Source organism: Coturnix japonica, chromosome 4, assembly GCF_001577835.2.
Source record: "Coturnix japonica isolate 7356 chromosome 4, Coturnix japonica 2.1, whole genome shotgun sequence".
NCBI classification, from domain to species: domain Eukaryota; kingdom Metazoa; phylum Chordata; class Aves; order Galliformes; family Phasianidae; genus Coturnix; species Coturnix japonica.
Window position 1 is genome coordinate 62,776,840 of NC_029519.1, and position 26,817 is coordinate 62,803,656.

The 26,817-nt window shown below is 41.9% G+C and overlaps 1 protein-coding gene and 1 long non-coding RNA gene across 4 annotated transcripts; one reads left to right on the forward strand and one right to left on the reverse strand.

Moving 5' to 3' along the window:
• Positions 1–1,569: 1,569 nt before the first annotated feature.
• On the reverse strand, positions 1,570–26,817 carry KLF3 (Kruppel like factor 3). Of its 3 annotated transcripts, none has more exons than XM_015862481.2 (7): positions 26,666–26,817; positions 23,240–23,283; positions 17,173–17,269; positions 10,707–11,202; positions 10,201–10,348; positions 6,133–6,293; positions 1,570–4,982 (listed from the first exon to the last, which is right to left on the reverse strand). In XM_015862481.2, exons 3-7 carry the CDS (start codon positions 17,227–17,229, stop codon positions 4,801–4,803), a joined length of 1,044 nt encoding a protein of 347 aa, XP_015717967.1. In that variant the 5' UTR covers positions 17,230–17,269; positions 23,240–23,283; positions 26,666–26,817; the 3' UTR covers positions 1,570–4,800. The 3 variants fall into 3 exon arrangements, with proteins under 3 accessions (XP_015717967.1, XP_015717969.1, XP_015717968.1); XM_015862483.2 differs by having other exon boundaries at positions 4,515–4,982; positions 23,240–23,278; XM_015862482.2 differs by lacking the exon at positions 26,666–26,817 and adding an exon at positions 23,847–24,898 and having other exon boundaries at positions 4,515–4,982.
• Positions 6,292–11,170, forward strand: LOC116653431. The gene is made up of 2 exons (XR_004307252.1): positions 6,292–8,228; positions 8,595–11,170. It is a non-coding gene; the product is annotated as an uncharacterized LOC116653431 (long non-coding RNA).

Consider the following 26,817-nt stretch of genomic DNA (forward strand, 5'->3'; position numbering starts at 1 on the left):
TGTCTCATGGCTTGTTGGACCATTACAGGGGTGAGTCAGAGCTTCTAGCTGTCATTCAACATCTACTGGAGTCTCTAAAAAGACGCAGTGCCAAAATGACCCCAGACTTGCCAGGGAGTTATAATCCACTGCTGGCATCATCTGGCCTGTCCTCTCATAGGGAAAGTCCTGGTTACATGGTGGCTCAGGCTGGGATGGTGTTTAACCATCCCTGACATGTTCCTTAACATTAACAAGTTTAGTTTATTCTTCATTTGTGAACATCTTCAGATTGTTTAAGCTCTGGGATGTTTTGTACTTAGTGTTTGGGATTTTGTCAGCTTAATGGCACAAAATCCAAAGCATCTGTCAGCAGAAGCAGCAGAAACTTGCCAAACGATTAGAATGTCTGTGTAGAAGAAAGCCTTGATTAGCTTATTGTAGAGTCATAGTTGTTGTCCTGTCTGCACAGCTGTATATACTGACATTGCATCAACAAGGTCAAAGGTTCTCTAGTTGTATGACAGAATCTCTTCATCTCCAGACAGTAAAACAAATGGCACGTGGTCTCCATATGAACTAGCATACTCAGCTGCCCCCAGTTTGCTTGCTTGTTTCCTTCCTTCCTTCCCTCCCTCCCCCTCTTCCTCCTTTCCTCCCTCTCTTCCTTTCCTTTCTTTCCTTCTTTAGTTCAGTCTATTAAGGCTTATAAACTTTCCTTGAATCTGCTAGGAAAACACCTTGTCTTGATCTGAGGAAGCAAGTGCCCTCTTTACTGGTAGCTCATTTGAAGCCACAGGGCTCAGGTAATACTTTCTATTTTAAGATGAGAACGGTGTTAGTAAAGGCTCAAGTGGTAAAGAAAAAGCTATTATTTTGTCCCAGCTGCTGTTAATGAATGGGAAAACTTCTTTGATAAAGATGAAACTTCATTGCACAGCCACGTCCATTGGGGATTACCACAAGGCCCAGTGCTGCCCATGGACCAAAAACCATCATCCAACCAACTTCAATGCCATAACCATAGAACCACAGAATCATTTGAGTTGGAAGGGAGCCCTAAATGTGATCTAGTCCACCCCCTGGCTCTGCAGTGAGCAGGGACACCTACAGCTCCACCAGGGTGCCCAGAATCCTGTCAAGCCTGACCTTGGATGGGGCATCCACCACATCTCTGGGCAACCTGTGTCAGTATTTCCTTAGAATAGAAAACTTCCTCATGACCAATCTACATCTACCATCATGTGGAAACCACTTTTCCCCTGTCCTGTAATGACAGAACACGCTAAAGGGTCTGTTCCCTTCTTTCTTAAACCCCCCTGTTAACAGATGCTTTATTACAGTGTCTCATGCTGAGCTCTTAACTTCCTAATTGCAAGCTCTTTGGATTAGGAATTAATGTTTTTGAACACATTTGCAGACTTATACAGCACTGTTTGGTTTTGGGTTTTTTTTTTTCTTTTTTTTTTTTCTTTTTTTTTTTTTTTAAGGGTAATGTTCCTGATATTTATATTTAGTACCATTTTCCCCTAGCTTCTTTACTGAACATTGTATGTGTGTTCTCAGTGTAGATGATGACAGGACCACAAATAATGTTCTGATGGCTTTATTAACAGTTATCATAGATACGTATTTTGTACTAAATATAGTATGAGGACTGTACAGTACAAATTTCTGTTCACAGTTCAACATGACAAAACGTCATTACTGAATTCCCATTGGCTACCAAAGTAGAAACAGTAAAAGTACATTAAACATTCACATCTTTAATAAGAAAGATTACAAAAATGTTTCCATATCTGCAAGTTATAGTAATGCACGCTAGAAACCTTTAATTACCCATTCAGTCTTATTAGCTTATAAAATATATTACATTTTATTTTAAAAAAATCTGCATAGTTTATACACGTATTGAAGTAAATATAACATCCCTGCTATAATTGCAGGTGAGAGATGCTAAGCGAAAAGATTACTTTGACCCTCTAACATTTGAAGTACGTAAATAGCATAAAAGTGCTAATATCTGTAAAATGTAATGAAAACTGGTGTAGCCCTATTTGGATACATAACATGGATTTATATTCACCTACATGTAGCTGACCTTGACAGAGACAATGATGCATTTGGTGTGGCATCAGAAATATCGCTGCAGAACAGCAGTGTGTGTTTAAGTAAAACCATCCCATAATACCCGCTCGGCTTTATGGGATTGCCAAAGATCCCATTATAACCAAAAGGATGAAGCAGGAGCAGGGAGTTTGTTACTTACTGCACAGTGCAACACTGAAAGGATTTGTTTTAAAAGATAGATGCCTGTTGCGGGACAAGTTTGTCTTGTGACCTGAGCGGGATTCCCTTTAAGCTATAGACGGAATGCCCGCCTTACTACAAGTATTCGCTTGGCTGGTTTATGACATTTCACAGCAGCCCTCAAACCAAAACTTGCTAAATGAGTCAATGAGCCGCAGAAGATGTAAATGCGCATTTTCAGCTTAAAGATGAAAGCCTTCCTGCTCATGGCTTTTTTGACGACACCCACACGCCCAGGTGATAAATCCTATAGACAAAGCATTTCTGGTGTCTGAAGTCAAAAGGCACGTGGCTAAAGGCATTTAACAGTTCGATCGCATCTCCGCTGTGCTCTTTCCTACAATCATAAAGATTCTCAGGAAGAAGGTACGCAGGCAAATGAATGGACACCTCTATGGTATATCTGGTTTCTATCACAAAATAAATGGTGGAAGCCTTTCAAGAAAAAATGATCATTGGAAAGAAATGTTGCGTTATCATCCTAAATCCCAGGCACTTCAATTTGACATGGCATCTGTTGTCCTTAACCCAGTCATGGCTCCGTAGGGTCTCACCTCTTTTTGCCCCCCCTGAGAACAGCTGGGGATTGTTTTTATCCCAGGACACCATATGGCTTTACACCTGTGTTTGATGCTGCAGCAGTTCCACACTGCCCTTTGCCAGTGACCGCTCTGTGTCAATGAACCACTGTTACCACATGAGTCTTGCAGATGAAGCCAAGTCTGACTCCCTGTGACACTGCTGACAGAACGGATCTCTCTCTCACCTCTCATGGGTAAATGGATGTCAGCAGATCAGCTGGAAACCCCACCGCCAAGTAAGCAAAGGTGGAAGGCTCCTCACTTCCCAAGCTGTGCACCTACAGATGACTTCAGCCTGCTGCTCTTGGACCCCCCAGAATGCAGCCCAGCGTTGCTCTCCACAGGTCCTGAGGTACCCACCTGCAGATGGACCTCCAACCTGACTCCTCCTGGAGGACCTTGCAAACCTCCTCCCCACAGCCCTGCTTTTCCAGTAGGGCTTTCCAAGACAAAGGAAAATCTGAACAAATTTATATGGCACAGAATTGTGTTCACCTCACACAGGGTGAAGAACAAACATTCAACTGTGTGCTCAAGTCTAGACAAAGAGATCCTGTTTCCTTTTAGTAGCACAGAACCTGACAGCTAATAGACAGAAACCCTCTTGTGGGGAAGTTCCAAGTACTGGAACATTGCTATGACTGTAGGTTGTCTGAATTCAGTTTGCTTGCATTTGAACAATTGAATTGCATTTGCTACTGGCATGGGAGTTGGTGACACGACGTTTTAATGCAATGGACACATCCAGAAAGGAAGCTCAGCCTACCGAGCACTGTGAGAATATCAGAGCCATGGATCAGAGCTGTCAAATGGATGATCTGACACGCTTTTAACCAGATACATGACTCAGTTTGTCACAGAAGCACTTCATATTTGATGCCATCTCGTCATAAAAATATCAGGGATATTTCAAAATACTGTGGTGTATTAAAGTGGCACCTGCAACAACACACTGGAGCGTTTTTGACACGACGATTTCTATTTTCTGAGGTACAGTAAGGAGAAAAGAAGTATTTGGAATAGAGGAAACGTAGGGGAGTGATGACAGAGGGACAGTCTATAACCCTGAAATGAGGTGTCTAAGGTTTCTATGAATATCTTTTAATGCCATGTTATAGGAGAGTACCGTATGTGTTCCATCCACACAGTCGCACAGAAAACAGACATACAGCACCACACGAGATCTTCATTTAACAAATCCACCAGGGCAGTATGCAATAAAAACATGGCTGGATAATATGCTATCATACAAAGGAGAGATGACATTGGTTTAGATGCAGTGTTATGCACAGACCAGTTCCTCCTAATTTTTCTCCTTGACTGAGGTGAGTGATACTATGACTCAATCTTCCTATCAAGTATATTGCTTAGATTTATTTCTACAGTGTTACCCACTGTTTGGGCAGAGGGGATTTCTGAACCGGGTGTCCTTCTAAAATTGCTGTATCAATCATATTGCAGAAATCAGCAAGGTTGAGGAAGTCCATTCATTGCATTGCTGAGCATAAAACGAGAGCGTGCCTTGTGCAGGGCACATAAATAATGTCTCTGCCAAGGATGAGCATTTTGGATACTCAATAACATTTACTAGTTTATCAGTATACACTGGGTTGATTATATGAAGAAACCAACAAAAGCTGTTTGTTTACAAATTCCCTTATTCACAATGGAATACATTAAACATACTCTCTGAAGGAAGGGTTTGCTTAGCATCCCCAGGAGAAAGAAAAACAAAACAAAACAAAACAGATAATTGTTCACATTCTTTAGGTCTGACCCGTGGCAAGGACACAGAAGGGTTAGATAACATCTAGTACTGACCATATGTAAGCTTTTAATGGTATAAACTCCAGAGATTCAGACCAGCTGAACCCAAATTAAAATGCATGTGTAAAAAAAAGTGTTGTCAGGAGTCAGGGGCAGAAGACACTCAGACAAGCATGTGACGTTTTCTGTGAAGAGTAAGATGGTCCGAACGTGAAAAGCTACGGTCACAGTCTGGGCACTGAAAAGGTTTGATTCCTGTGTGCTTGCGGAAATGCCGCGTTAGTTCATCAGAACGAGCAAACTTCCACGTGCATCCCTCCCAAGTGCATTTGTATGGTTTTTCACCTGAAAAAAGAAACAGAAATAAGATTGAAGATACAAATACATCAGTTATTTGACAGGTTTATCCTCTTGCCCTGTCCAATTTCATCATGTACTTTTATGCTTACTCAAAAAGCCTTCCGCCAGCAACAGGCCGGCAGTGTTCTGCACTGCGCAAAGTTAACAGATAAAAAACCTACTTCCTGCCACAACCTATTATTGTTTTTGTCTCTCTGCTCCTCCTTCTTCTGTACTAGCGCTTGTTTTGCTTCACCAAGCCTAGAAGTGTGAAAACTTAAGTATTTATTTAAGTATTTTCAAAACCAGGCCCTCCTGTGATAGATGAGCTGGGGAAAGGATTGGTGTTGCCCATCAGCACAGCTGGCAGAAATCTTGTAGTTACCTCTCACAGTTACCAAGGTATGTCTCAACTGGTATCTCTGCCACAGACAGCTCAACTTACAATCTTTCTTAGGGTCTTTCTCTAAGTCTTAAAATCTTTCTCTAAGTCTTTCCTAATAATGGACCCTCATTCTATTTCACAGCGTTGTGTGGCCAAACAAGTAAAGGTTTGACTTGTGTAGAGACAAAAGACAGACACGAACTGCTTTATTTCACCTAACAGCATCTCTCACGTTTGCAAAAATCTTGGTTGCATATTCATAAATAAGTCCACTGAGTGCAGTGTGCCAAGATGAATATCTCTGTGGAGAACTGAGGTGGGGATGAACCCACACAGAAAAGAGCACTACTGGACCATGGTTAGCACGTCCACATGAACCAGGTCTGTTTGTGTTTGGCACACAGTCCAGACGTTTGCAAACAGGTTACTCCCATGGAAGTCTCAGTCAAATTTAGCAGTGATGTAAGGGGTGTGGTAGTGCAGCGTGAACTGATTTGGTGCTTACGGGGTGAGTAATCTGCAAGCAACTGGACATAAAATGAGTGAATAGCCAGTGAATGTAAAGCATACAAGATGATCTTGCTTTAGCTTACAGTCTCTTCTTATGAGTTTTTCCTGCTACATTCTCTCTTTTGTTCAGCCTGTGATTATATTCAGAATATTGCCAAAACCGCTGGTTTGTTTTTTATACCTGGCAAACAGTATAAATTAAAATCTGAATCTACCATTTTACCAGATATTTGATGAAAGAAAAGCACAGCAGGCTCAAACCTGTATGGGTTCTTCTGTGAGCTTTCAGATGGGAGCTTTTAGTGTAGACCTTGTTGCAGCCTTCATAATCGCACCGATGTATTCTGCGTTTTCTTTGCGTGTCTGGTGACTCCACTGGCAAAGGTCTCTTTCCTGGCTGAACTATAACCGAAGGGTGATTCCTGTTCAATGTCAAAAATGAACAGCATTTAGCACAGCAAACCTCAGTTACTACGATCCATCACAGAGTCTCACATTCACTACTCCGCTGTCTCTTGGCAGTAAGAACAGCATTACAGGCATGTCGAAAAATTCAAGAGGCTTCAGCAAATTTCATGCATTCTAGCAGTAATATCTGTAAGGGCTTACTTAGTTTGTGGCACAGCGTAGCCATTTCTACTAATGTTTTGTTAACTCAGAAAGGAAAAAAAACCTCTCAAAATCCACATTTTCAGAAAAAAACAGCTTTTTTAAACAAAATTATGAGTTCATAGTGAACTTCTGTTTATTTATTGACAGTTTTTCTTCTGCCTTGAAACGTGGCTAATTGGCCTGTAACAGCTATCCCATATGATTAAAGGAACTGTATCTCCAGGCTTTCAAAGCAGAACTCAATCTTTATTGTTCCAGCCACTCCTTCACAGAGTAATTAAGAATTTCCTGTTTGGTGCTGGCAGGAGGGTGCGGCCTCCCTGTACCACTGACGTCAATTCCTAAAAGCAGAGTTTAGCCTGCGTGACACACCCACAGGATGTCTGAAGTTGGCTCTCCACCTTCATAAACATCACTTTTTGCTTTGAAGCCCACAGGTAGGAGGCAGGTAAGATGCGGGGTGAGGGAATACAGACCTCTACTAAAAATAAACATTAACTTCTCTGAAAACACACCAAGATTCCTAAAAAACGTCATAAACCCATAAACTAGTGATATTTAGGTTTCAACAACAAGCTGACTGCAGAATTGGGCAGAATCTTGATTCTTTCTTCCACGCTAATGCTAGAAAAGGAGGTATGTCAGTCAGAACTGCAAGCAGCATTACAAAACTTGTAATCTCACAAAGCTGCATCTTCCAGCCAATCACCAGATCTATATTGATACTTCTAATGTATTTTATAGCCTGTAGCTGAAACTTAATACATAATGTACAGATATTGGTGCTCCTTGTGGTAAGACCGACTCCTCCATTTGATAGAGAGAAGCTTTCTACACTTCCACTCCTTTCTCTGTGATTGTATTTCAAATTTCCTTACCAACTGATTTGTATTAAAAACCACTATCTGAGGAGTACTTGATACTTCAACCAAGTTCTACTAGGGCTTGTTTTTCAGAAACACTGAATGATTGCTTCTGATAGCAAAGCCATAGGCATGTACTAGGGGTCCTTTGGTAGAAGATAAAAAAGACATCATGCACAGCAAAGAAAATTCTGTGCAACGAGAAAAGCAGTTTCTATTAATCTCCACAGCAGCAAGTTGGAAACTACTGATGTTGGAAAAGTTTCACTCTAGTATTCCTCCATTATTAGTGCTACCAGCTTCAGACTGGGAGCCAAACTCTGCTCCTTGGGTGTTTCTGCAACTGCTGACTGATGTACTCTTCAAGTACACAATAAATCCAGCTAAAAATACTGCAATGGCAGGAAACCCCAGGCAGTGATTTTAGACATGGATGTACATTCTCTTAAATAAGAAAGGCAGGTTTTGAGCTTCTAAAGACAAGCCTCTCTAAAGCAATGCTCAGTTTTACTGCTGCTGCACAGCAGTCCTTCTGGATAATCTGTGGCTTAGCACAGCAAGCAGACTTGGTTTTGGACATGGTAACAGCTGGAAAAATGGAGCAAAAGGCACTGACTGTATGTTGTTTGTGTTCATGACCTAAGAGTACATAAATAAAATGGTGAATATCCATCTCTGTCTCATTTTCCTTTTGGAGGAAAGGAGGCTGCCAAGACTACAGAATGTTAACAATCTTCAGATGGGGAGACGGGCACTTAGAAAAAAGTGAGTAAGATGGCGTCAAAAATCAGAGGTAAAAACTAAACAAGTGCCAATAATAAACCACAGCCCCTTCTTCCATTTCTTTTTATGCAAGACAGAAATCCATGCAATTCCCATCAGGTAAGCATCATTATTTAACAAGTTACCTTCTAAAAATCATGATACAATTGCAGTATTTACCAACAGACTACAGTGAACTGGAAGCTGAAGTCAGACTTCAACACTCGTGCTTGCAAGAAAATACAACTAATTAGGCTTCTTACACTTGAGATTTTTTTACTTAAAGTTTGATTTTGGAAACAATTTTGCAGTTGCTTCACTTATTAAATGTGCTGGCAAGTCCAGTAGTCCCTACAGAAATGCCAGCAAGTTTATGTATGTAATTCATCTGCCTAAAACTGATGTTAATGTAAAATTGGTTACTTAAATGTGAAACTGAGAGCCTCTTAAGCCTCTTTAATGTAACCTCTCTCTGTGTCTGAATAGCATACTTTGGACAGCTGGAACCCAAGAAAAATGGTAAGAAACTGTATAACTGCATCCCATAATGCAGAGAGATGCTGATGAAGCTGTGAGACAACAAGAAATTTTACAGATGTTCAAGTCTCACCTTTTAACTCATTTGAACAAAAAGCTGAGAACTACCATCTACAACTGCTGTACGTGCTGCAGAATTGGAACTCAAAAGAGCTGAGCAAGAACTGCAGCTCTGCAGACAGCTGGGACAACGGAAGTCATTGCAACATAAGGAATGTCTCCATAAGCAGACTCTGTGTCTCTGCATTGTCAAGCAGAGATGATGCTTTGGAACAACGTGACAGATTAAGTACCAATGCTGCCCACACTTTGTATTGAATGTTATATTCTTTGCTCAGCGGATGGATTTCCTGTGGAAACTGGACTCACTGGGAATTAATTAATGCAAATCACTAATGCAGGTGACAAGTCTACAGAAGTCTCAGCCCCAGAGGAAGGGCGTGTTATAAGCCAGGAACAGCCCTTGTTCAAGAGGCCTAACAAGAGACAAAGGTGAAGCACAGCACTTGGTTGCCCTGATCCCACTGAAGTTAGATCTGAATACAGACAGACCTGGCTGCTGTGTGTGTTGAGTCCTTGCAGAAGGTACATATCCAACTGGTAAACATGGATACTTAATATTTTCTCATAATAGAACATGCAAGCTTACTTCTAAATAAACAGCATGCTGTCCTACAAAAGCTAACTGGCAATCAGTTCACTGCACCCAAAAAGCCACACCAGTAGCCAGCGTGCAAGCCCAAAGCGCTGCCTGCTGAAGGGTGAGCCAGGACCTGGACAGTCCCACAGTTTTGCTAAGCTGGTAGAATTCTCTGAAGGGAAACAGTAGCTGGAAACACAGCCATGGTCCATCAGGTACTGCCTAAGAATTTTTTAATGTTTCCATCAAAAAGTTTTTGTCCTAGGCTTCATTTCTTCTGCCTAGCCCTTGCTCTGCCTTCTGCTGTTTTAAACCTGGGCAGATTTGCAGTGGTCTCAGTAATTGCTGTATCAGTACTTGTCCGGAAACAAGAGGCTGAGGGGGAAGACAGAGCTGCTGGAACTGCTTAAACTGTGAATCCCTAAGCAGTGGCTTCAGGTAAATGTGGAACTTCAATGGATATAAAAGAACTTGTAGGCCTGAGGGGTTTCTTTCCACTGAGTTGCCAATGTTTTTTAAAAGACTAAGTGGTCCACTAAGAAAGTCACAGGAATATTTTTAAAGAAGGGTATTAAGGTAATATAAATACAGAGATCAATATTAAATGTCTTCAAAGTATTTTTCTAGTTTGCTGCTGGTTTTACATAAAGATATCACTACCTCATTGCAGTTCCACTTCCAGTGAATGGTAGCATTGGAACCAGCATTACTTTAGAAATGTGGTTGCTATGTAGAAATACACACCTATGTCTGTACGATGGAGAAGAACAAAAGTTGAAATTGCATCTCACAGTGGCAGCTCGGGAGAAAGGCTTTCTGGATTTTATCTATCTTGTTCCTTAAACTTAGTTAAATACTGCACTGAACTGCCTTTTGTTCCTTTGTTGATCTGGGAACTACTGTTAAGTTACTTACTCTTGCAGCATTACTTCCTGGGGAGACAATGAGGTCATTGGAGGTGACATTCGTTCAGGATAGAAGTCAGTCTTTGCTGGTTCACTTCCCGGTTCTACTTTAATTGTTTTCTTCAGTGCTGGCTTCTCGAAGGACTCAATAACAGGCACTGTGTGGGGGAAGGTCAGAGATGGAAGACAACGTATCAAGAATATGGAGAGTCACATAAATAAATAAAAGATACACCTAAGAATCTGTAGTTAATACTAAAACTGGAAGGTTTTGTATTACTGTCCCTATGAACCGTGATGAAAAGAACTTGAACTCTCTTTTTCATCAGTTCAAATCTCAGCAGATCTACTGATAAACAACTTTTTACGTAGGCTTAAAGTAGAACAGAATGCAACCTCGTTAAGTTTTGTGAAATATTTACATAGTAAATTATATGTTTGAGTATTTTAGAAGATGGATATATAGTAATTTTCCCAGCATGAGAGGACAACAAACACAACTCTGACAGCACCAACCTTGCATGCTGCTTGGACTATCCATCTCATCTGTAAGGACTGTGGACACCATGATGGGCTGCTGGAGATGGGGAGCATACATGAAAGGAACTGGCTGGACAACAACAGGCTGAATGACCGGGAGTATTCCTGGGCTTCTCAGTCCATGGCGAGAAAGAGCAGCAGCCATTACAGGAGGGATTGTTATAGGCATGGATAGCGGCTGTACTCCTGGGGGTGACGGTGTGAATTTACTGATGGGAGAGCTGGGTGAGGACAGAGTCAATCCAGGGGAGGTTCTCCTATGCACAGTCTGAAATTTTAAAGGGGAGGGAGAACTGCCAGCTGAAGGTGGTGAGCTTCGCTTGTTCACCGTAAGGTCTACTGGCTCCATCTGAATTCCATTCGACAGTCCATCAGGGTTCGAGTAGAATTTATTGTGCAACATGCTTGGTGCAGAATAAATGACGCTGTATTTGTTTGGCTTCATTTGGTCCATGTAATTGGATGGGTATGACTGTCAGAAGGAGCAGAAAAAAAGAAAGAAAAACAAATAATGAACCAACATGCATAAAATTACTGCTGAAAAAGAACAATGGCTAATAAACTGAGGCAAGACGCAGGTTTTCAGAAAGCATTCCAATATATTTTCTAAACACAATTGAATAAAACAAACCATTGGATTTCACTCAAAGGAAGCTACTCACATACCAACTCACTGTTTCAGTAAGCTATGCAAACATTAATGTAACTTCTCAAAATGTTCCTTCTTACAGAGAAAACTCCTAGCAGTACATCTCTCAGTTTGCCTGTTTCCCTTGTAAAGGACATTTATCTGATTGTAACTATCAATGTTAACCACAAGTATTAGTGCAAAATGACACCAATGTGTTTTTTTTCTTTCCAGTTGCTTTTTGAAATGGTGAGTTTAGAAAACATCATTTTTTCCTGCTGCATTCATGCACTGTGATGAGAATCAACAAAACTGATTCCACAAAACACCCCTAATTAACACTGTTTTCAAATAAAACAGCACCAATAAATCGATCTACAAACAGTACATACTGCATTGAAAATGTTGAAACTTTACTTAATCTTTTTATGACTTACAAATTCAGTTTATGTATGTGTTCATCTTCCATGGTGAATACTGACCACTGAATACTGATAGGGATCAAAACTTGATGGTATTTAGCGTCGACCAAATATCAATCAAGTTATGAGCACAGGCAAAACATACCAATCTAAATGGATAAACGATCTTAAATACTTCTGTTAAAATTGCTGCTGTTGGTTCACAGTTCAAAGTCTACTCTGCTTCAGTGAGCTGTGTAAGTTTTGTACCACTGTGCATCAGTGTATTTACAGTTCTGCAAGTTTGTCGGGGATGATCACATAGGAACATTTACATTGTTTTATAAGGCATATCTATGTTCAGGTGAATGTGCACTTTCATTCCACTGAAGTGCTCTTATCTTGCAGTAACACTTGCCTGAAAATAAACTCCTGCGACTTAAAGAGCTCTGTGTGTACCACAGCACGCATGAATTCACGCACAATGGAGCCTTACAGATCTTGCACAAGTGTACTCCTCTGAACCCTAGAGCTTAGAAAGATCCAAGAATACTCGAAAGGAAAAAGACTGTGTCATCTAAATCCTCAGGAATGTTTCTGGTCACTGAGTGGATTAAAGAACAAAGCATTTCCAAGCTGTAACCTCACTGGTTAACCAGTTAACCTCTTCCAGTTCTTCAACTAACACTAAGCTTGTGTTGAAAAACTACCAAACCGTTGAAGAATTGTGCAGAGACCTGAAAACTGCAAAGGTTAAGTAAAACACATTTAGACAAGCAAGAAATACTTTCTAAGAATTGGGGAGAATATAACTGTATTTTAAAAGGGATTATTTTTGGGACTTGGCATTATCCTGCATGCCTTGCATTATTTTCCACAGGAAGTTTCCATTGTTGTCATTAATCTGGCACAGATTTAATGCCAGCTATTTCTTGTGGCAGTTTGGGGGAGCTGAATCATTTTTCTAAGCTTTTCTTCTGCAGCTGTGATAGAAAAACGTGATATTATTACTTACAGTATGTGTATGTGCTGTGTACAGAAAAGGTGCTGGCTACAGAAAGGGTGAAAAAGACAATTAGAGTGCTTGAACAACCAGAACTGGTACTTCTGTTGTCAGTCAGAATCTAATTGGAATGCACTTTTGCTTCACTATCAATGAAGCACAGCTGAAATGCTGTTAGTTTGGAGTAGGTCACACTCGGATCCATCTTCTTGCTGGCCTTAAAGTTCAGCTTCCCGTGTCTTCTAGCAAAGCAAAGCTGCAGTTTCCATCTCCTTAGGACTCAGTGATTGTCTTTAGGTTGGCAAAACCCACTGATTTCAGATTTGGTAGGTCACTTTCTTTGCCAGGGAAGCAAAGAAAATCCCTCTGGGGAAATGGGATGGGAGAGTAAGAAAGATTTCACAGTCTCCCTTTGTAAACTGGGAGCATTAATAACAGCAAACAACTATCTGGTTTTCTAAATATCACCGACTGCAGTAACCAGGAGTGTAATTAATTCACAGCAAGAGTGGACTTTTCCCACCAATCCTAGAACTTCCCCCAGGGACCACAGCCTGTTCTGGATGAATGTAATAGCTGTAATGAATGACTCTGATTGACCACAGTCCAAAGCAGAACCAAGCTGAACCTGCCTGGCTAAAGCTGCATGGACAGCATTGCTGAAGTCAGCAGATCAAATGACAATTACACAGCAAGGTGAACAGTTAACCCTGTCTTCATCAGACTTCACAGGAATGTTCTACAGCATTTATGAAGGGCAAGAAGGGAGAGAGAAAGGGAAGAGATTTCTGTCTTTGTCCACCCATGAGCACAGCCTGGTGTGTTGTGTTCATCACTCACCACCACTGTACTCACTGTCCTCATCAGATCCTGGCCAAATCTGCAACAGCACTATCTTATATTGAAAACACTAAACACTTAATATCTACGTGAAGTATTTCGGTGGAACAGTGTAAAACTAAGTATTACTGCTCAGTCTGCCCAAAATATTTAAGCTGATTTATTTCAATGCATTTTCCCTGGATTTTTACTGTAATTAAGAGCATATGTCCTTCAGCCTGACTTAGGTTAAGAAAACCCAACAAGTTCTCACTTTCCTATAAATTCTGCTGTTACCAAAAGTCTCTGCACAGGACTGTATATTACTACAGCAGCTCACCATGAAGATGCAGGGTTGTAATTCAATGTATATTCCTTCACAGGCTCTGTATGGGTCTTTTTAATGTTTGATATGATCACTTTTCCTCTTGGACCTCGCTAAGCAGTTCATTTCCATTTTGTTGCTGTTTGTTCATAATAATAAAAACACAGCATTCAACTCACAAAGAAACTGCAAAATAAGTTACAGCAATTCCTAATATTCTTGAGTTATCGTTCAAAAATATCCTTACGTTCATACAATCAAATTAGTAATTCTAAAAGGAGAAGTCACCACTCCTTTCCTCTTCATAAATAAAAAAGATCAGCTGAACACGATGAAAGCACTCATCATTCCCCAGCAGACTGCTGCTCCCATAAGGTGACACTATGAAGCACTAGCCTGACACAATTTGCTAAACTCTTATTAAGCTGCCCTACTGAAACATACTGCTTGTTGTATATTATAACAAATCCTATCTTTTACAAATTACACAACCCTCTGAACTGAACTGTAATCTTGCTAGACTCTTGCAAAACCAGGAACAGATGAAGAACCTGCTTACATCCTTAAACAAGCTGTCAAATTGGTATCATAGAAGAGGACAAACAGGATCTAATCCAAATAGTAGCTAATACATGAAAAAGCACACTAGCAGGCTAGTTAAGTATATTCATTACCTTAAGACCTCAAGTGCTGCACATAGCACTTTGCCTTAAAAAGGAGTAAAACATGTTCTTTTGACTGATAGAAGGGCAGGAAAACAGACTGTTTCTTTCAATTGAAAGATGTTTATACAAAAAAAAAAGTGACTTATTTCACTAAATGATTACTGGTACTTATCCAAATGCTCACAAAGTCCTCACAGAAAACATTTAGGAAGGATTCAGAAAACTGTCACTATTTCTTTAAGAACTATCATAAAATCAGTTTGATAACTCAATTCAACAAGCAGTACAAGCTGTTGGTAGAGTGATGAAATAGTGTGGGTGCAAGCTTCAGCCATCTGAGAAGCATAGTTAATCCTTTCAGCCACACGCCCTGAAATACAGTGGTGCCAAAGCTGTAATTTGTTTCCCTCTCCCATCCCAACTAATGGAATTTTTTAAAGGCAGCTTTTATACCTACAGACTGTGCACGTTCAGTTCATAACCAATAATTCGCAAAAGGTTTCACTGACTTTGACCTCTAACAATACTATCAGAACGATGGACAGAATAGAAATAAATCCTGATTTTAAAACTACAGGTTTTATCAGCCCACAGTAAACTGGACCCTGTATTCCAGAAACAATTCCACCACTGCAGTAACAGTTTCTCTTTCCTTCTACCTCCTCAAATGAAGTTCAACAACACTCACATACTTGGGAATGCACATTCGCCTGTCCTACGTTCCCTCCCTACCTCACCTTTAAAGGTGCTTCCAGAGCAGTTTCTGCTGGACTGGAAGGCTCAGAGGAAGCTGCACAACTAAACAGCACCATGGAAGCCAGAAGGGCCTCAAGGGCTTGTGGCTCTGCAGCCAGTGAGCCTACAGGAACTGAAACAAACACTCCTCAGCCTGAGGAAGAACTAAGTGATCTGCGTGAGGGAATCCACACTCAAATAATGTCCTTTTGTCTCAGGTAAGTTTTCTTTTCCTGCTTTTATTTTGCATTATGCAATAACTAAGGGGAAGGTATATATATTTGGTAACACATCTGCAGAACCTTTGCTGGGAAACGAAGGCAGATGTGTACAAAAAAACAGCTCCAGGTGTCTCTCAGAATCTTGTCATTTATTTATTGACATTTTTATTGCAGAAGTGGCCCACTTTTTGCCTATGCCTATGACATAAACCACAAAACATCCTTGAACAGTCATAGATAATCATCTCTGATCTGAACAAGGACATGCAATTACTGTGATCAAAGTCACAGATCAACTGTGATCAATACTAAGGCTCTTTCTTGACCCAAATAGTTGGACTTTGTCAATACATTTACATCCTCGGTAACAGGCTGACTATTTGTCTACCACAGCTTAAAAGTAAATAAAATCCATGAAAATCAAACTCAAAATTTAAAATGCATGTAAATTTAACTCTCAGAAAGTCATTAGTAGTACCAAACAAATCAGAGTGCTCCCACATGCACTTAATTTTGTGGTGATTACTCTACATTTTAAATAAAACAGTAAGAAAACCATACACTGAGATGCCAGTAAGAGCATCAATTTCATGCACACTAACTTATGTATACTGACTTCTTGCTGTTAATTGATCAGCCTTTCTAAGGTGTGGCTTCATATCACACAATCTGATCTTACTGCAGGCCACTGATGAAAGGATGGGTCCTATTCCCTCCTGTCTCTCCTCACTCTGGCACTGAACAGCTACAGAGTGAACCCAGTTTGACCAAAAGGAGGATATTTTTGGTGGGCTAACAATTCTAACCATTCAATGGGCTGCTCAAAGGATCCACATGATGGGTTCACATCATACAAAGAAGACAGTGGGCTGCAGAGGAGGAAGAAAAACCATAATCTTCCCTTTCTGCAGCAGCCTGCTTCCTAAGGTCCTATTTCCCCAGCAACCTAAATCATCACAGTTCCCAGCATCCGTTCTCAGCTACGCACTCCTGCTGCTCTTGCTTATTTATGCTGAGCTGGTGCAATACACCAAACCAATGGAAAATTATAACAAAAAGCCAGGTTTCCCTTTCTTTTCCCCCATTTCTTCTCCACTGCTCTGTTTCTCATGTGATCACACAGTAAGAGAATTAATCTAGTTTATCCAGGAAAAAAAGCCTTTTATTTATTACTTTTATTTTGTAAGGATTTTTCTGTTGGTTCCTCCCTGGCACATGTGGTCAAGATCAGAAGAAAAACAGAGAAGGGGATGGTGAGAAGCTGTTCATTTAGTTCCAAGGTGTAATGTTGACACCACAGGTTCTTGCCAATTCACTCTGAAGTTTGGCAGCTTAATTTCAATCCACTTCCATCAGCAGCATGACCTGAAGTGATTATATTAGTGCTGTGTGGGTAAGGAGTTCTTAGATGTTCTCCCCTTTGCTCTGTGGATGGGAACACCAGCAGAAGTAACAGCAGAGGTCATTAAAGGGTAATAAATTCATGAAGCAATAGTAAAAATGTGAACCCTGTTGACCTAAAATCAAAATACAGTTTCACAGCTTTTTGAAGGGTAGTACAAAGCATAGAAAAATCCTGGTCTAAATGTACAGATGGAAAAACTACAGAATCATTACAATGGCTAGAATATCTTTAAAGTCTTACCACTGAAACGGGGTCCATGGCTTCTTGCTTGATAGGGACTGGATCAAACATTAGCATCTTCTTTATTCACCTCTTCTGATGCCTGTGATGTCCTGGCCTACACAGGAAAGACAATGCGTTAGAAAGCTAAAGGAAAGCCCCAGTTCAGCTTTGTGAACTGGAAACAGATTAATGTTTTGCCAGATAAACATCTGTATTTATTCATCTTTAGTAGAACTTCTTAAATATCTGACAAAATTTCATTTAAAATGTTTCTGTTCGGTTTATTCTTTCCCAACTGCCGTTAAAAACCAGCAACATCTACGCACATTAATGAAAGTTAACATGAGATTTTGTTGTTTGTGTCAGCATATCAACCTTCATTCTCAGCTTTCATTATTTGTCAGTGTACAAATGCATCACAGTTTATGCCGTGCATTTCTCATCACCATTATAGTTTCAGAATTATCTTGTACTGCCCAAATCTTCACGTGCAGTGACACTGAAATCAATGCAAAAGAAGGAATGCAAAAAGGAAGTGCTCCGATTCTCTATAAGATGCTGAGGATATTTACTTTCGACCAGTAGATGGCACTGGAAATAAACAAATACAGCCAGACGGCCTCATCCAATTTCAGCCCAAGTAGGTTAAAGGCCCAACAACAGATTGGGAGTTTGGGTTGGAAATTTTTCCCAGAAATTTCAATAAAATGTGAAGGTGTTCCTGCTTCAAATTAAAACCATTCTAACAAGTCTACACTAATGAACAATCCTGCAATTAACCGTCACATGTGTTTACAGGTAAGAAACAGGTAACTGCTTCCAGAGAAAGATGGCATGAACTGTTGCTAGTCTATAATGAATTACCCACTGTATAAATAAAACCTGAAGCCTTTTAGAAAACTATAGCAACAGTGTACTTTTTTAATAATAGAAACAAATCAGGGTCGAATGTAAATAAAAGCATCTTCATGAATTTTCTTACAAAAGACAAAGGCCCAATAGGACCAAATTACAGCTCAAAACAGCAGCTTGATGCAATGTCCACTTTAAACCTTGACTGTAGTTGTGTAAAATGGCTCTATTTGCTAAAAGTCCTGATAATTTTGTGAAGTCCTTAATCTCCCTTGTGAGGCTGTCAGCTGTCCCAGTTTTCAATGAATGGTTGGTTAACCTTTCCAGGTATTTAACGTTTCATATAGGTAGAACTCATGCATCACCCACGCATCGCTCACACATACACACTTATATATAAGCATCGTGAAAACATTAAGAAGTGGTGCTCATACAGATAAGGAAAGTTTACGGTAAAACTCTCAGTTTTCTGTTTAAACAGTGACAAAACAATTTGTACTTCAGGAAGAGAGGAAGGAAGCGAAGAATAAATGAACAAAAGAGAACGAATAAGAACATGAAAGAAAAGGTTAGCTGGCTTTAAGTAAGCAGTCACGCTCCCATGTTCCCAGGGTATTCTTTTTTTAATACTGGATTTTCTTCAACTTGAAGAGTTAATCCTTTCCTCCCTTTACCTCAGAACAGTGCACAGAGACATTTATTTCACTTCATGCTACATATGTGAGTGTTTTTTGAGAGGGCACTGAATTACTGTGCAAGAATTACAGCAACGTTGCCAACAGAAAGTGTACTGCACTGAGTGAAAGTGGAAAGTAACTCTCCATCTTTCTCCAATGCAGTCACCTAAAAACAGTGAAGATTATTTCTACTGCTGCATTGCAGTCCAGAAACTGAGTACTCCTTTATCACATTTTACTCTTAAAAGAAGTTGTTAGTTTTTTTTCTGCCCATTTGTTAGTAAGCAAAAGCCAATTTTCAAGAATGGAAAGATTTATGAACATGTAACTCTTGGTCTTCTTTGTCCAGATCAGTGAGTCTGATGCTTATTTTGTGGTAACTGATAGAGCTGCTGAAAAGTTAATATAAATCAGCTTTGAGTCCCTCATTTACAATGTAGCTCAGAGTGACACTTTCCCAAGACTGCAAATAAACTAATGAACCAATGCTCAAAATCAATTGCTTGGACCATTCACAGTGAAGTGTGTGCATGGATACACTCACACAAACATGCTCCCTCAAATACCAAGCATCAACAGCTTTTCTTAGCCTATCTGTGCCTACTAAATCAAAACCTTCCAGTCTCTATCCCTAAACAGCTGAGAAGGGAGCAGTAGAGAAGGTAAACAGTCTTGACTGTTTCTGTTACAGAGGAATGAGAAGAACAGTTGGGTTCTACTTTACACGCTGTTTTCATAACCTATTTGTTTGAAAGCCCACAAACTGTTTGGTAAATAAAACTAACTTCTGGAAATACAACATACGATCCCTTGTTTCTATCCCTGAAAATAATAACAATAATAATGAGGAAACACCAATAGGTTCATATTAAATGCATTAAAAAATAAGGGTCCTTGACATTCACATCTTAGATAAATTATTTTACGTTAATTGGGCTTTTTCATGTGGGCTGAAAGAATTTAAAATGCATGTAATCTGAAACTAAATAATTAACTGCAATCCAGTAGGCAAACATTCCACCCTCTCTTTTTTTGCTCTCCTTCTCTTCTCCTGCTAACAAGCCACCCGGTTTTACTTTCTTGCCTCCTCCCATTCACTCCACCCTGTGGATCTCTGCCAAGTCAGCCCGACTTGTCCAAACAGGACATGGCTTCTGATAAGATTTTGCTCACGCCCTGTACCTCAGAAAGACAAATGAAGCAATTGGGTTTTCTATGCAAATAAGGACAGGTGCAAGGTAAAGTCCAGGCAAAGAACCTCAGTATTTTCCAGTGCGAAGTCCAGTGTCAACAGCACATCAGAAAAGTCACAGACTCTGCCCTTATGATCCAGTATGCATCTAAGTATCCCTTCCATAAAGGAAGCTCATCATCAGGACAGTTCACATTGCTGTCTGGACTGGGCACTTTTTGATATTAACTTCTCAATTGCTAAGGTTTATTGTTTCAGAGACATCATTAGGCGTGAATGAGAGCTTAAACTTAGTGAAGATTCACACAGCACATTTACTATGGACAAGAAGAGCCAAGTGGCTGAAGAGAACACCCAGCCTGCACATCTGCACATCTGCACATCTGGCACATCAGCTGCCAGAGCAACCCCTGCTGCTGCAAATTACCTCCACCAGCTCTGCAGATCTGCTGTGAAAGGAAACAGTGAGATGGAGGTCAGTTCTGACACTGCACTACAAATCCTCTGCGGCATAAATCATTTGCTCTCACAAAGTATCTGGAAGAGTAGACAGATAGTACCTGACAGGTACTACTGCTATGGATAGTGGAGTGGTGACCAGAACTTCTGCCTCTCTTCATTCTGGGTAAAACTAGATGTGAAGTTTGATTTCTCAATCCTTCTGCCTTGGGAAGAAAGGAATGCTGCTCTGTGGGACAGCGAGGCTTTGTCTAGAAGCATCAAGGTACTACAGTTATTGTTAGTATAATTACAGAACAATGTACTAGTATCTGCTGAATTACCACTACATGAATACCCTCCCTGAAGACACTGCAGTTTCTTCAGCTGGTATCTCTGGTGCACACAGCTCTTCAGTCCAAGCCCTCTGGGACTTAACATTGTGCACTTCTGCCAGCCCCAAGTCCCCTGCTATGAAGGAGAAGTGATGATAGCAGAAGACTCTCAACTGATGAAATCCAAAGGGATGTTTCCTGAAGCGGGGTGAAAACCCCTTCAATTGTAACCTGGAAGATAGTTCAACGCAGAAAAAAAAACAGCCTCTGAGAGCAGAACTACTGGGAAAAGGTAGAAAAAGTGTTTTCCAGACCTAGTAAGATTAGCTCTCAGAAATTTGTGTTGAGTTTTGGATGATCCTTTGTGGAGCCACAAGTTGGACTCTGGGACCCTTCCAGCTACAATTCTGTCTGCATCAACAGCACAAGTTGCACAGCAAGACCTGAGTCCACAAAAAAAAAAAAATAAAGTATTCCTGCAGTTCCATTAAGTTTAATGGGAAGTAACTGAGTGCTGAACTGTGCTGGGCCTCAAAACAGCAGCAAGCCAAGAACCTCCCCAGCAGCGCAGGGCAGAGCAGTCAGACCCAGCCCAAAGCAGGGTCAGGAACAGTGCAGGGGGAAGGGAAGAGCACAGCTGGTCCATGAGGAACAGCTGGAGGGAATTCATGAGAAAACAGCACACCAAGGAAATGTTTTACTGATGGGCAGACCCCTGGGTTCGCTTATTCACTGAATTTCCTCTGGGAAACAGTAGTAACTGCTGGAAAAGCTACTATATTGTGTGAGAAGAAAGAGGTAAATGGATAAAAATTTCCTACTGAATGTTTCACTTGCTAGGCATGAAAGAGATACTATGATCAACAGTAATATTCTGCTTAGATTTCATTAAGTTGTGCCACCTAAAAATAAACTTAAACCTCTCCAAAAACGCTATGAACTGATACATAGCACTCCAGTGTTTCCAACCTACTCCAGTCTAACATTAATATGCCTTTAAACTAGATGCTTCAATTATTTTAATCAAAATAATTTGTTGTAAAAAGTCCACTACAATTAGATTTTATGTAACAGCAGATTTTGTTATTTTCACATAGAAAAGCAGTTCAGGCTATTTTGGCTTTTTACTGGTATGAAAATCTGCCTTCCATGCTGAAAAATCTGCAACTTTGAGCAGCTCACACAGCCCTGCTTTGCTGACATCACTCCCACCTAGAATTAGTTTGATGTGCTCATTTATCAGCTGTGTAGCAGAGTGATCAGTATTTCAATTAAATGCGTAACACTTGCAGGCTCTCTGAAGCCACATGTCTGGAAATGGATTTCTCAAATGTAAAAAAAAATTGGACAAAAAAAGTTCTTGCAATGATCACTAAAATCACCTCATTTCTATCAAGTTAAAAATGGAACCCTGATATTCAATTCAATTCTACATTTACTGAACCCAAGGGAGAGAGGAAAAAAAGATCTTAGGGCACCTCCATTAGACAATATTCTCCCCTACTGAGGCAGACTGCTGTCTGGTTTCCTGTCTCAGGCTACTGCTTAGAAAGAGAAATAGCCCAGTAAGTATAAAAGATCAGACTTCCGAAAACAAGTGAACTACGTGGAATGGTATGAAAATCTTTCTCTTCCAAACTGAACTTTTTTGTTATGTTTTTTCTTAGAAAGTTAATTTCAAAGATAATTTTAACTACTATTTCATGGAACACAAGAAAGATTTAACATTTTTTATACTACAGGAGAAAAGAGGAAAAAAAATCTAGGCCAAAATAAAGGAAGTGTGCATTTCATTTATGAAAAATAACTTAAATGATTAATTTGAATGAGGGTTTGAATATAGGGCAAATGTCGATGAACTTCTATGTACCTACACAAGTGAAATAAAAACAACACGGAGAAGAGCTGGAGAGCACGGTGGGTACAAATGTGATCAAAGAAGCCTGGACTCTTGAACATGCCTTCATGGATCACGTTTGTTGATAGTATACTGACTGCATGACAGGCAGGCCACCCACTTTATTATTATTATTATTTTACTCTGACTTAGTGTACTATTAAAAGCCTACCAGAGCTCTATCTTTCCATTTGGCTGATGTACACTTGCACTTTTTTTCCCTTGGGAGCGATCCGCTATAGCTACAGAGCCCTCAAAGGCTCAGCATCAACTGAATCCTTAATAGGGAAGGGTTAAATTTCTCCTCAAGTCAGCCCTGCCAAACTTCATATTCTGGATTGGAAGCAACTAGCCTTGGAATGAAAACACAAAGCTCCACTACTGACAGTATAAAGGAACTTTAAAAGACCTCCTGTTAGCAGCACTCATTAATATTAAGAAGTTGGTTTACAGAACTATTACAATTTTAATTTTTCTTGGATATTATAAAACTTGTAACAACAAAAAGGTGTGAACCACAACGTTTACAGTTTTTACTACATGGTAGTTTCCAATCTCGAACTGCAGTTAAATGCAACCCTTTTCCTTTGTCAAGGGAAAAAAAAGAACCAATGCTTGAAATCTTCTTTAAGTTAAAATAATTAAGTAAAAATAAGTGACAGTAACCAAGGAAAATAATCAACTGGAGACTCACCAAAACTGTGTGAACAAATTCTTCTTGTTATCCGGAACTCTGAACTGACAAAAACAAACAAACAAACAAAGTAAGGGTGTGCATATAATCTTGTCATTTTTTCCCCCTATAATTAAGCCCCAAGAGAGGAAATTTACAGCACATATTTCAAACATAAGATTTAAACCACACAATGATCGCAAGCAATTACTTCTTAACATCCAAAAGAGCAATATCAGGTACTAAAAGGATACTTTAAAGAATGAAATTTCAAGTGTGGTGCAATAGGAGAGTTGAAATTTTTCAGTGTATACTGGAAACATGCATATCCCAGAATGTAAGAAAGAGAAATAAACAGCCCGTCCTACATTTTCATCCAGGGCCTCATCCAAAGCCCATTGAAATCCATGTCAGCTCTTCCCCTGACTTCAATGGGCTTTGGTTCTGGCTTTTAGCTCCTCGGCAGTCAGAACCAAAAAAGAGAAACATTTACATTCTCTTCCTGCATTTCCTCTTGACGTTTTTCTGCATCAGCTGGTAACAGGGCGTGGGGAGAAGTCAACCATAAAAACAGGACTGAAACATCGTTTTTGCACCTATGAAAATGCCCAACGTAGAACAGCCATACCTATTTATTCCAAAGAAACGTAAGCCAGTACTCTCATCTTCTGCATTACATCCATGAGACAGAGAATCTTCCAGTTTGGATAATGAGAGTGTATTCCTTTCAAGAACCAGAACTGCAAAGCACTCGCAATGGGCCATCCAGGTTGGCTGAGGGCGGCAGCCAAGGCTACCTCAGAAAGATGACTCTGCAGATGTGGGCTCTTTTCTCACACCAGACTAACTCTGTGGCTTTAATGAAGCAGTTCCAGCCCAGCTGGTGTCGCAAGCCAGAGGAGAAAACTCGCTCTCAGCGGAGGGAGCACAGCTCTTCAGGTCACCCCCATAAACATACCAGGAATCGCGGGTGCGCGTTAAAGGTTAACTTGGAAATCTCATGATGACATAACGCAGGCATCTTAAGCAACTGTGAGTGTGTAGGGACATGATAACTCACTGGGTGGGGAGAGGGAGTTGAGGGGCAGTGGCGAGGGGCCTGGACAAGGCCACCAATCCACCAGAAAACAGCTCGAAACAGGAAAGAGCACCACATATGCCACTTGGAATGTGTGACGCAAACCCCAGCCTTGAAACAAAGAACAGGAAACAGCTCTGCTGGCTGCACTGGGGAGAAAGCGCAGAGAAACATTTAAGCGGCCCTCCCTGACCCTATATTCATGAGCAGCTGGAGTCTTTTAAAACAACAACAGTGGGTGGAGGTGTTTGTTCATTGGGTGTGAAGAAAAACACTGTCCTTATGCAGGGGACCTGCCCTATTGACAAACAGGCACCCTGCACAACAAGAGGGAGCAGGAGATTTTCAGACACCGTGGGTCACAATGATTAACTGCAGCCTTCCCCACGCTGATGGATTTATTGCTGGACTGACATCACCAGTAGATGAACAACACAGCTTCGATGCTCCCAGCAGCCAGCTCCCCATCCAAAGCATGGGTCCTCATGGACAGAACCATAGGCACCAGGCATTGCTTTTAACTGCAAAGGGCTTCTTCTGGATTCCTTCATCTGGTACAACTCAGCAACCTGTTCCAGAGCTTTGCCTACATCATCCCTCTGCCCCATACAGACTTCACATTATTACCTGTGGATGTAATACTGTTATTCTCAAAGCTCAACAAATGAACTCCTCAAGGTGGAGACAGAGCAAGGGTGCATCTTGTCTAGATGCCCACTATGGCAGCTTCAAGGCAAGTTTTCCTTCAAAGCTGTGGTCTCAGTGCCATCTTCCCTGACGCGCTTTGGTTGCTTGTATCCCCATGGGTAAGACACCTAATGCTATCACTGTGAGGCTGCCTCAAAGCAAACTACACGGTGGGTCACAGTAGCAGCTGCTGGCTCCACGCTGACCTATCAGCTCCTCTTCATGTTGGGTATCTGGGACTCTAAATAGCACCAGCGTTGCACAACTCCTATCTCCAGCATCTCAGAACCTTTGTCTGATTTTGCTCACATTTACACGGTTATTTGTCTGAAGGCTTTTACTGTTGGCAACGTAGGCACTGGTTGCATAGGTCACATCCCCACAGCACCTCAGGGCTTGCTCAGGGCTCTGTTGCTTACAGGAAGTTCTGTCCAGTTCCTCGTGGAAGGAAGCAACACATTTAGTATCTTTTTTCCCTGCCCTTGACCCCAGGCTCCTTCACAGTCTGCACAGTGCATTCTGGGGAGAAAAAAATAAGACTTTTCATTGCTTGAACAAAAACAGAAGAGGTCACTCGTGTCGGCATCCTCAGGTTTTCATATCTTGATATCAGACAAAAAGTTCTTCAAAATACAAAAGTTGCTCCGAAGTAACTCTGCAGGGTCAGGTAGGATTATCACATCCAGATGCAGCTCCTCTCACACGGAGTTCCACATGCACCTTAAAAGCGCTCAGTGAAAAAAGCCATTACCGCGGAGCCGTGTAATCCTTTGTCTTGGATGCAGGTAAGGAGCATTCACGGGTATTATGAGCTTCAATAAGTCTTCCAAGCTCTCCTCCCGCCACCCGAACGGAGCTTCTAGTAACAATGCAGCCCTCAGAGCCCGGCTCCACTTCCTGCTCTTTCAGGGGCCGGGCAGCAAAGGCAGCGGGCGGACAATGCAGGTACCCACCGCGCTGCCGGGCCACAGGCACAAGCACGAGGCAGCCCTGGCGTCCCCGGGCGGCCGTTGACTCGGATCCAAGGCAAATATCCCGCTCCCATTTCGGCTTTACAAAGCGACATCCACAAAAGGGAGCCGAACTACGGTCGTTATTTCTAATTCCATATTTAACCGCGGCGCTTCCCTGGACGCTGCGTGGTTGAACTTCACCGACCTCGCTGCAACGTGGTGCTGCGCTCGGTGACGATATGCGGGAAAACCTATTTCCGAGAGCCCGCATCGTCCCCGGTGAAGCGGGTCGGGCCGGGCCGGACGCTTCCCAACGCCGACCTCCTGCAGCGGCGTTCCCAGCCGCCGGGCACCGCTCGCCCTCCGACGGAGCCGCAGAACCCGCCGTTCTTTTCTAACCAGCGCTGCCCAGCGCGGTGCCACGTCGGGATCCGGTGACACCGCGGTCGAACCCCCGAGGGGGCCGCGATGAGCCGGGCCGGACCCCCGAGGAGCGATCCCGAGTCCCCGGGCGCCCCCGGCGGCCGTGCAGGTGCGCGGAGCCCCGAGCGGAGCGGAGCGGAGCCGAGCCGTGCACGCCGCCACGCAGGAGGCGCCGCCTGAGCCGCGGGGGGCGAGCGAGTCCGGCCCCGCGCTCCGCCCGGCTCCGCTCTCCCCGCTCCCGCCTCGGGCTCCGCGGAGCCGGCAAACTTTCCCCCTCCCGCAGCCGGTCCCGGCCCTCACACTTACGCGTTGCTCCCGCAGAGCCGGGATGGGGTTTGGGGGGGGGACGGCTGCGGCGGCTCCGGGCCGGCGTGTCCCGCGGCTGAGGCGCCTCCGCGGTGGCTCCGGGTCTGAGTGCGAGGAGGAGCCGCCCTGCCGCCCCGCCGTGCCGCCCTGCC